This window comes from Tinamus guttatus, unplaced genomic scaffold, assembly GCF_059628265.1.
Source record: "Tinamus guttatus ecotype Peru unplaced genomic scaffold, ASM5962826v1 Tinamus_guttatus_pri_ptg000211l, whole genome shotgun sequence".
NCBI classification, from domain to species: Eukaryota; Metazoa; Chordata; class Aves; order Tinamiformes; family Tinamidae; genus Tinamus; species Tinamus guttatus.
Genome location: NW_028288745.1, coordinates 4998199 through 5009145, shown reverse-complemented (window position 1 = coordinate 5009145; position 10947 = coordinate 4998199). Strand labels below are relative to the sequence as shown.

The following is a 10947-nucleotide window of genomic DNA, read 5'->3' as shown; positions in this document are numbered from 1 at the left end:
GATTGTGATTACATTTATTTCCACCTTCACCTACAAATCAGAACTGTAGTCTGTACTAAACCAGTGACAGTTGCTCTTCAGGATTTCCTATATACAAAAGGAAGTGATGCTTGTGAATGTGTACTTGTTACCTGGACCGACTGCTGTAGTCCTCCAAGAGGTGAATGGGGATTGTTCACTCTTAGCACAGGAAGAGTTCAGATAAAGGCTCGGCCTAAAAATGTGAGTGCGCACTGCTGGAGCTGGCTAATATTGCAAGCCAGCCCTGCATGTGTGTAGAGTTTGCAAAGTTTTGAAGTCTAACCAGCCAGGTCTGTTTAAAGTGGATATTTCCATAATGTTTGCTTTTGCATTGGCTAACAAATGTGCAGTGTTTGTATGGTTGGTATTTTCATATCTGAGTTTTTTATTTTGTGGTTGTATATTTGGATATTATCGAATGAGTGCTAAAATGTTGAATGTGGATCAGAGTGAGTGGAACAAAAGGTTATTTCTTTTGAGAGATTTTTAGAGGTTCACGTTGTAAAAATAAGTTAACTTATTGAGCACTTTTAGTGATACCCTTTTTAACAGATCTAATGCCTTTCCTGGGTATTGTATGTAATGTGACTTATTTAAAGCCTTTATTTTTTTGCTGCTTTCTTGTTAGTTCATGAATACCTTTAAGGTGATGTACTTTTGGAGTTGATCTGCACAATTAGCCAGTCAGAGCACATGAACTGGATTTGTTGAACTTGAAATTGAAAGGGCTTCAAACCCAAATGAGGAAAAGATGTACCACCTGAGTGCAGCACACCATGTTGTGGAACAAGAGTATGTAACTACAGAGCTGTAGTGCTATTAGAAACTGTGAATTTCCAAATAAATCTGAACACTTTGTCTTTAATTCAGTGACTTTTTTCCTTTGAAAAATCAAACTTGTGGCTAAATTTCTGAGAAGAGCTAGCCTTCAGATTTCATTGCAGAATCTTGCCTGGGGATCATTTGGTGGCCCACAAAGCTTAACTGTCACCCCAGATGTGTGGATCTGAAATGCTCAAGGTTGAATGGTATTTTGCCTAAAAGTTTAGAAATCCTTACTGTGTAAAACTGCTAGAAAAGTTTCAAGCAGTTTCTTAACTTCTAAGACCTCATTGGGTCAAGAAATAGTAGCTTTGTGAAGATGTCTGCAGCAAACTGTCTGCCAGTGTTCAAAACTAAGGCTTGTAAGAGCCTTAAGAGGCATTTTCTTCTCATAAGATGATGTTTAGGTAGTCACACATCTCAAACTATTATTGTTTTAGTTGTCTCTACCAATCTCTTCCTCTTAAGTTTTTAGCCAGTGTTGCAACTGTGCAACCAGATGCCAGATTCAGTGGCTGTCCAGCATCTATTTGTCTCTCAAACAAGACCTCTCCAGCACTCATCTCTCACTGGAGTATCTCTGGGGTCTTTGGCTCATCAGAGGGAGGTCTGTGATGGGGGGGAATAAAGCCTTGAGAAGAGAGGAAGTTTAATGTGTTCTTTGGCTTCTGTCCTGTAGGAAGCTTGATACCCTCTACTGCCCAGGCAATTTTGAGCTGTTCTTATTAATTGATAACAACTGGCTGAAGTGGGACACAAGTGGAACAGCCCATTTCCACTAAATCAGTATAAGCCAGTGACTGATGTTGAGAAGGTTTCATAGGTTCAGAGTGAGGCCAACTCAACTGACAGTGATATGGAGGAGACAAGTAGGTTTTTATGCTGCTTTGGCTGTATGTGGCCTGCAGGCATTCAGTGAAAGTGAGCTTGGTCAGGGAGCTGAATTGAAGTTAAATCCAAAATTATGGTGGCCATGTATTTATCAACTATACAGAGCAATGTGTGGGTCTGGAAATGAGGTGTCTTTCTGGCAACTGGTTAGCTTGAAGGCTTTGTGAATCCCTAGCTTCCCTAGGACTTTATTGCATGGAAAGCCAAGAAATTTCTTGTCCTCCTTACCTTTTGCTGGTAAGGATGTCTTTGTATTTTGTCTGTCTTGCATGACTTTTGTAGCTTTGGTTTGCACTGCTCATGAGTGACCCTTGCAGGTCTTTTGGAAATGGGAGTGGAGCTTGCAGAACATTCCTGCGCTTCCTCATCCAAGCAGAGTGCATGGCTTGTCCAAAAGCTTTTCTGTATCCACATCCGCACTCTCTTGAAGGAAGGAAGGTGATACTTAGCCTTGGGTTGAAATCCACTTTTTATCTGACACTCTTCTGCTGATATGTTGTTATATACCCAAGGGGGTTGGCGAATCTGAGCAGGCTGCATATTTGTTCCAAGCACATGTTTAAATTGCCAGATTGATTTCTGGTGTGAAAACAAATGGCTTTAAAACAGCCACTGATTCCCTAACGTATGTACTGTAGCTGGAAAGAACTTAGAGGAGTTGGTGTGTAAATTGGGAAAATCTCCTTTATTGGAGGTTCCTAATGAACACCTAGGGACTATGCTAGGGGCATGATGCAGATCCATAACAGCAGGAGCAGAGGCTGGAGGCTGCGTGGATGTGTGGCTCCCCACGCTGGAGAGCTGTGGAGATGTGCAAGGTGATAGGAATGATGGATAGTGCAAGGGCTAGAAATGCTTCTCACGCAGGCTTAAGTCCTTCCTAAATCTCAATGTCTAGGGCTAAACTCTCCAGTAAATGCATAGGTGTGATCTCAACCACTGAAAAAGTGTTTGAATTAACCTACTGAGCTGCTCGTGCTAATGCAAATGTGTATTTATTCTGGCAGTAGATTGAAGAGTGAACCACAGCTTCCTTGTGCTGTGCTTGGTGCCTATAACTATTTGTAATCACTTTTTTTCTTAAAGTCAAGTTCTTATTGCTTAGTATCACCTTTCATGTGGGTTTTGAGTCATTTTTCACTTCCTATTTCAGTGTTATTAATGTCACGATGCCTCTAGCTTTCAAAACTTGATTCTTTGCGCAGGTAAAAGTCTCCTGAATTGGTCATAACATCTTTTGAGTAGTTTTTCAGGTAGACAGTTTATAATGCTTTGATTAACTTTGACTGTGGGGGGACTTAAAAGGAGGGTTAGTTCATCCTGTGATGCTTTACTCCAAGGACTGCCTTATGAGCTATCAAGAGGCATGCCTGTGGAGTGGTAAGGACTGCATCCCTTCTGTTGCCTTTGCCGGTTCTTTTTTCCACTTGTTTCTTCACATAACTGGTTTGCTAGTTAGAATTGACCTGATCTTTGTTGTGCATTTGAGTGCTTGGAGTTAGACTGTGCCAATTTTTTTTTTCAGTATAGTGCTTGACCTCAGAATACCACGCTGGAATAGCTATGATAAATTTATTTTTGCTTGCTTTAATCTGTAGGTATTGGCTTTGCCACTACCATGTGTGGCAGGAGCCTGTATGGTATGATTATATGTTCTTGGTGGCCTTAAAAATCCAACTTGGCAGATTAAAAAAGTGAAGTAATATCAATTATCAACTTATTTCTATGCTGCTCTATAGATGGAGTCAGTTGTATAATGTAATTGTTGCCTCTCTGTTTCAGGATATGTCTGTTTTCACCTATTTATTTTTTCAAAAGTATGAGTTTTGATGGAATTCTGGTATCTTGAATTTGTGAGTCCCAAAGCCTTTTTCTAAAGGAATTAGCTAAGCCCACAAATCTCACTCTCTGCACAGGTCATGAGTACATAGGCACCTCAAGGGAGGCAGTGAGGAGGATGGTGCTGGCCTCTTTTCAGTGGTGGCCACTGACAGAACTAGAGGTAATGGCCACAAACTGAAGCATCAAAAGTTCCACGTGAACTTAAGAAAAAGTTTTGTTAACAGTGAGGGTGACAGAGCACTGGAACAGGCTGCCCAGAGAGGTTGTGGAGTCTCCTTCTCTGGAGATCTTCCAAACCCGCTTGGACGCAGTCCTGTGCCACGTGCTTTAGGTGACCCTGCGTGTGTAGGGGGTTGGACTAGATGACCTCTAGAGGTCCCTTCCAACCCTAAGCATTCTATGATTTTATGTCCATGTATTCAGCTCTAGGAGTTGAGGTGAGACTAAGCAGGCAAGCTGAGGAGCCGTCCCAGCTGACAAAAGGGAAACCCATGCGGCCTGTCGGCCTTCGATGCAAGGCCATGACAAACCAGCCAGTTCCTTTACAGTGCCGTGAAGGCTGTGGCCAAGGCAGAAAAGGACTCCAGAACCTAGATACCACATGAGGTGCCGTGAAGCCATTGCATCCCCCTGAACACTGCCACAACATGTGCTAATCGTCCCCATACAAACTGATTGAGGATTACTTAGAACAAGCCTGTGACCACGGAGAAACAGGCTGTTTCCTGTTGTAAACGCTGCTGCCCACAGAAGCCTTGGGAGCACTTAGTTTTTGACCCTGAGCAAGGACAAAGAAATCAAACTAGGTAACACAAATGCCTGTAGTAGGAGGGATTGTCACAAATGTATTTTGGCAAAATGCACTATTTGGTGTGTATATATCCTAAGCTCCAGTATATTTAAAATAAACAACCTCTACTGGCTGTGTAGTGTTGCCAGGATCAGGACTAAAATATAAAGTGCTTTTGGGTGGCTTTGCCATCCTGCAGTGCAAGGCGAGACAAGATGGAACATGTTTGTATCAAATTAAGCGAAGCACATGTAGCTGTTCCACCTCACTTGGAACAGTTTCAGCACTGCGCTCTGACCACAGAGTGCTGTGGGAAGGTCATCACACAGTGTGTCTCATCTGGAAACCCTGAGTGTCAAACGGTATCAGCCCTGGTAAAGAATTTACTGGAGTTCGTAACCAGCTTCAGAAAAATCTGTGTTCCCAGAGCTTGTTTAGCAGTCAGCTGAGCCAGGGTACTGGATGAGGGCATTCCATGCCTGTGTAGCGATTCAAGCATTTGGGGGCTCGCTGTACACTCCTCTCTCGCTATGGAGCCTCTACGTGCTCAGGGGTGCAGAGCTGAGGGGTGATCCTGCTGAACCATTTCTTTAATGGACTGGGGATGTAGTGTAAAGTTGTCAATACTCACTAGGGTCAACCACTCCAGCACCAGCTGGCATTTTCTTGGGCTAAGAGCTGACAAAGAGCTGGTGAGTGTCCTTCCTGCTGCAGGGGAGGACACCCCATTGACATCAAATTTCACTGTGGTCTTGCTCTCAACCTCTAAGCAACCCCACCAGCTTGTCCCATTTTCTTTTATGACTAAGCCCTTCTTATTAAATGACCTGCTTTTCTTTCTTGTATATTCAAGCAATGGGTAAAACAGTAGTTTACAAAAACCAGTGCTGTGTTACTTACATCACCCCTCCACTTCACCTACATCATACGTGTTTTCTTCCCTGGCTTGGTTCCTACCTTTGCTACTTTCTTTCCTGCATTGGTTTTGACTCTTAAAAAGCCCTGTGGAGACCTCCTTTCCCCAGCCTCAGGGCTGCTGCTTGCTTAGTGGGAGTGTGGCACTTCACACATCCTATGTAAAGGAGAGTGTTAGGTGTTTTGCTTGCTGTAGGAGTCCTGCTAAACACTGTAAAGCCAGGCCAGGACCTTTAGACGTGGAGCAGCAGTCTGCTCTGGGGTGTGAATGCAGGAATGTCTTCCTCAGGAGCTGCTTGTGAAAAGATGTCTGTGTGTCTAGCTGTGCCTCAAATGCTTCAAGGAGAGCTTGTTGAGGAAACGAAAAGCATTGTCCCTGTATGGGCAAACGGAAGCGTTAAAAACGTAATAAAGAAACAACATCAGGGTGTCAGCATTCACCGCAGGGTCGTGTAGGCTGGCAGGGTGCGTGTTGCTGGGCCCTGAACAGCGCTGGCACGTTGGGCTTCTGCCAGTACTTTCCCTAAGGGGAAGAATGAGCCCAAGCTCTCGCTTGGCACATCAAGGCGTATTAGCGGGCTCTTGATCTGAACATCTGAATGAGAAGATGCAGTATGGCTGAAATGATTTTCTTTGTTTTTTTTATTCTCTTTGCCCTGTCATCCACTTCTAGAAAAGTGTCTCAGTGGAACAAATAGGAAGCAGTGGGTGACAAATATGTATGCCTGTGACATTTAAGCGAGGTTGCTAATGTGCCTGTGGTCCCACCAAGATAAGCAGTCAGCACTGAACACAGGCAACATTGGAAAACTCCTGAGAGCGGATTGTCTCTGCGCCAAGCAGCACTCTTGGTGGCTTTTGGCCATCCCTCCAGCTCTGCGTGGGGGTGTCCAGCCCCATCCTCCAGCGTGGTAGGGCAGGTGTGTAACTGTGAGATCTGTTCATGAGATATATGCCCTAGAACAAGGGTGAAATCCCTTTGACTGGTGGTGTACCTGTGCACAGCTGACTGTCCCAGGGCCCACATATAGGACCTAAAGCTGGGAAGACCTCTGTAGGTCTTGGTCCTTGGCTACTGATTCTTGCACCAAGTTTCTATATAAACACTCCTTAAGTCTCTGTCACAGCTCTGGCTCCTAGTCATCGTACTAGTTGTAAAATGGAAAACTAAATTCGTGGCTAACTGTACAAAGACTGTGCAGCTCTGGCACAGCTTGCTTTAGATTTTTGTAAAGATCTCACTAGCAGGTGACTTTGCCCAGCTGGGGGCACCAATTCAAGATGCAGGAAGGAGAACCGAGTGTTGAGGGCAGGTATGACCAGTCTTGAACTGCTGGAGCTGGATTGTGTTGCTTTTATGTCTTTTATGACAGAAACCTAGAGGTACAAGACCCACACAAGTTCCTGAAATATCTCATGCTGCAGATCACTGCTTCGGCAAGCAGCTGTGGTGAACAGCTTCAAAACACAGTGGGGTGTCTGGTGGTGCAGGCAAGGCTTTGAGGACACATGTGAGTGTTATTGGTGCGGTTGGGGGCAGAGCAGAGCCCTTGATCAGGAGAAGCCTGCACACATTTGTTGGTAAAGCGCGCTGTCCTTAGATTGCCGTTTTTGATGTTCAACATGCAAACCACTGTGAAGCAGCTTTTCCTGGCTTTGCAGGAGAGAAAAACACCACTTTACTTTTACATTAGGCACTTGCTTTTTTTAAATGTGGCCCTGATGCAAACCCACGTACTTCAGTGCAAGTCTGTGAGACGGAAGAGCAGATTACTCCAGACAGTGTTTTGCACATGCCTGTAAACTGGTGAGGCCAGTTTCACTGCCATCACTTAGAAACTTGTGGCCACTGCAGCCTTGTCCTGAAGGACAGAGATGCTTCCGTTCTTGTCTCTCCTTGTTGTTATTTTGGAGGGAAGAAGAGGGGGGGGAAAAAGACCTTTTGACTGCAATGCTTGTTCAGTTCAGAACAGCAAAATGTATTACTGTGTACTGGATAACTTGTCCTGTGCATAACGTACTAATTCCTTGGTGCCCACGGCCACACTTGGGATCTGATCTTCACCCTTTTCCAAGAAGAAGTGTCTTCAGCCCTGCCTCTTCCTTTGCGTGCAGGCTGCCAGCAGCAGGATGGGTTTTGTTGTTCCCCTCTGCTCTCGGTCTCGGGCAGCAGAGTGGAAAAGCAGCTGCCTCCGTCTGAGTGGGCTGCTGGAAAGGGTGGTTGGCTGCGGGGTGCGCGCTGGGCTGATTACTCAGCCCCCGCTTGGTAGCGCAGCGCTCCGGTGCTGAGCTCAGAGCACCTGCTCCAGCGCTGCCTCGCCGTGGGAGGAGCAGGCAGCAGCCCCGCGCCCGCAGCCCAGGGCGGAAGCTCTCTGGGGTTTGCTGCTGCTGCTCGAGGCTTTGAGAGGCGCAGCACCCGAGCTGGGTGTTCGCTGCTGCCGAAGCCATGCAGGCGTATAAAGGCAGAGCTGGGTCTTCCCCCGGGACTCAGTCTGGGCCGGCCCCAGTGCCTTTTGGCCGCCGCACAGAAGATCACAAGAAGCACGTCCAGGCCATCCCGCTCCCAGCCATGCAGCAGAACTTGAACTACATGTACCCTCAGATCTTCTGGGTGGATGGCTGCACCAACCCCAGCACTTCCTGCCCCCCGGCACCCCCCGCTGCCCCCTTCCCACCGCCAGTGCCAGATCGGAGGAAGAAGCCAAGGAACAACAGGGAAGGGAAGAGCGTTGGCTTCCTGGTGGTCTCCTTGCTCATGCTGCTGTCTCTTGCTGGAGTTGGACTGAGCCTGTTTCAGATTTTTCGCCTGGAGAAGGAACTGGCTCAACTCAGAGAGGTAAAGTCTGTTTGGCTCCTCACCGAGGCTCAGCGGGGAGGACGGCGGGGAAAGATGCCTTAAACAGCATCTGAGATGCTTTGGTGGTATGGAGTTCCGCCGGGGCAAACATTTGAACATCTGCCCTCTTAGTTGTTCTACGCTGTAGGGCACTGCTCTGAGAGCTACGATACACCTGGATGTCTCTCAGTTTCAAAGTGCTACATGATCTTTGTCCCTCTACAAGCAGTTTCTTACTGCCTTGTAGTTCTCCTTGAGTGTCCAGACCTAGACAATGTCTAAGACAGTCCTTAGCTGTTCCAGGTGGTGTCTTTATGTTTTTCCCATGCTAAGAGACCTTGTCCTCTTTTCTTTTGATAGTCTGCCAGCACTGAACACATCTCTCCAGCTCTGGAAAAACTCATAGGTGAGTTGATGGAGGTAGAGGGACTCCCTCCTTGTAGCTTGTCTGATGCTGCCATCTTGCTCTTTCCCCCTTGTGTCAGCGGGCCCAGGCAGAGCTGCAGCTCTGATGCTCTGAAAGCACTGATTTTATCCCTTTGGAATGAGAAATGTATCTCCAGGGTGTGAGGAGGTAGGCCCTAAAACTACCCACTTGGAGGAGAGCTGTTTCTGTGTCACTCATGGGAATGGAGGCAATCTGCTTGAGGTCCAAGCTTGGACCTCCCAGTCTCCAGTAGTACTATAGGGGCTCGACAATGAGAGTTTCTAGCTGCCCTAACATACAGCAACAGTGTGCAGAGAGATCCCAGACAGGCAACAGTAATATCACTTCTTTGTTTCCTTAATAATCAAAATTTTGTGAGGGTGTAGACAACTTCATTTTCTTTGGGAGTGGAAGATTCACTTCTTCCCCTGAGGGCAACTTTTTTACTAAGTTCTTCCAGTACAAAGTCTCATTGCAGCCAAAGTTAACTGAGAAAAGCCTGAATTTTTTCCTTCTACAAAATATAATTTCAATGAAATTGAAACTTTCCACAAGAGCCTTCACTCTTTTTTTTTAAATTTCATTTAGGAAGAAAATTGTTTCGGTCAGAATGGAAGAATATTAAAATTATACTTGAAGTTTTCAGACTTTTTTCTTTCTATTTTTACATAACACATTAATGTTAACAGCCATAATACCACTTTCCAAAGAAGGTTAAAGCAGAAAGGGTGTTTTTTTTTTTTTTTTTTTTTTTTTTTTTTTTTTGACAGGTCTGAAATATTTTTTCCTGAGGAGTTTGTTTAGTAGGCAAGTAAAGCTAGGAAAATAGTATAAAGGAGAAGAAGAGAGAAAAGGAGAGCTTAGCTGGCCTGAGCAAAGAGGCTTCTCAGATTCTGAGAACCTGGTGCTGATGGGGTCCAAGTACCCACCTGTTTTAGCAACAACTGTCCTCTCCGACATTAGTCCAGTCAGTAAGCTCGGGACTTTTTAAGATGAAAGTTGTCCTTTTTCTCCCTCGTTCTACCTTTTAGCTTTGGATTAATTTGGACCCTTTACTGCAGTGCTTCCTTGCCATGAAGCATTTGCTTGAGCCCCTATCGGTCTCATTCCACAAAGCTGTGTTGCCTGTGGGCCCTGAACCTGCCCCATTTCAGTGTTACAGGCAGCCTCCTTCTGGTCTCTGGACTGGCTTCTCCATGAAGCATGTGGCTAAAGTCTTCTCCATTCTCATGTAGGGGAGAAGAGCGAGTCAATGAAAAAGGAAGAGAGGAAAGCGGCACACTTAACAGGTATGGGCTGAAAGGCCCACAGGAGACGCGGTGGCTGGGGCAAAGGGGCACCCTCTGGATTCAGTTCACAACACCTCTCTGGTTTTGGCTTTCAGGGAACCCCAAGCAGCAGGACCTCCCTTTGGAGTGGGAACCCGTATCCGGACATGCCTTCACTGCCGGTATTCAGTACCGCAACCAGGGCCTGGTGATCAACGAAACCGGCCTCTACTTCGTCTACTCTAATGTGCTCTTTCGGGGGAGTACCTGCACCAGCCAGGTGTTGACCCATGTTGTCTACAAGAAAAACCCAGCCTCCCCGGGCAACCAGGTGTTGATGCAGGACAAGAAGATCAACTACTGTGCCAACCAGAAGATGTGGGCCCGGAAGAGCTACCTGGGAGCCCTGTTCAAGCTCAGGGAAATGGATAGTCTGCATGTGAATGTTTCCAGGACCACTCTGGTTAGCTTTGAGGAATCGAAGACTTTCTTTGGCGTGTTTAAGCTTTAAGCAGTGCTGTCGGAGTGGGGCTGGCTGCCCCGCATGCACTAGGACACATGATGATGGGCTGAGCGGTAGCCAACGCAGCCGCCTGGGCAAACTGGAGCCTTGTACCAGGAAGCCCACCAAGAAAACCATGTTTTGGCCTTCAGAAGGAGAGGGCTTGAGTGCATGGATAAGGTCCTCCAGGGATTGACAGCTGGACTCTCGGAAGCACTGGGTGTCCTGGAGTAACCTGAATAAACAGCTCGTTTCCCCTGACCCCACCAAAAAATGTGGGGTGCACCAAAGACCTCCTGGAAACTCACTACTTTGCTGCCTGAGAAGATGATGGCACCCATGTGGCACCTTGGGAGAGACTCTGGGCCTGTGGGGGCATGTGAGAGCCAGCTGGAGATGGAGAGGAGGGTGGCTGGGGTCAGTATGCAAGAGGCTGCACTGCTGATGTGCCTCCTTGGGCTTGGTGCTGGGGCCATGGCTGCCTGGGCACCCCTGCCGGCTCGTGAACTGCGCGTGATAGGTTTGTTTTGTGTTAAGTTATGGACCATTCTCATCCCCCAAAACTATGTCCCCCTTCCCCCCTTATTTAAGTCACCTCAAGGGCTTCATGACCTTGGAGGAACATTCCGGAAG

General features: G+C 46.6%; 1 protein-coding gene across 1 annotated transcript; it reads left to right on the top strand.

Annotated features, from left to right (window-relative positions):
* Positions 1 to 7727: 7727 nt before the first annotated feature.
* On the top strand, positions 7728 to 10435 carry FASLG (Fas ligand). Its single transcript, XM_010222236.2, has 4 exons — positions 7728 to 8117; positions 8478 to 8523; positions 9780 to 9833; positions 9929 to 10435. The coding sequence occupies exons 1-4, from the start codon at positions 7728 to 7730 to the stop codon at positions 10321 to 10323; spliced, it is 885 nt and encodes a 294-aa protein (XP_010220538.2). The 3' UTR covers positions 10324 to 10435.
* Positions 10436 to 10947: the final 512 nt, after the last annotated feature.

Excerpts from the sequence above, each read along its gene's own strand:
- FASLG (XM_010222236.2), top strand. The coding sequence starts at position 7,728 with ATGCAGGCGTATAAAGGCAGAGCTGGGTCTTCCCCCGGGACTCAGTCT. Across the intron at positions 8,118-8,477 it reads AACTGGCTCAACTCAGAGAG|TCTGCCAGCACTGAACACAT; the intron begins GTAAAGTCTGTT and ends TTCTTTTGATAG. Across the intron at positions 8,524-9,779 it reads AGCTCTGGAAAAACTCATAG|GGGAGAAGAGCGAGTCAATG; the intron begins GTGAGTTGATGG and ends ATTCTCATGTAG.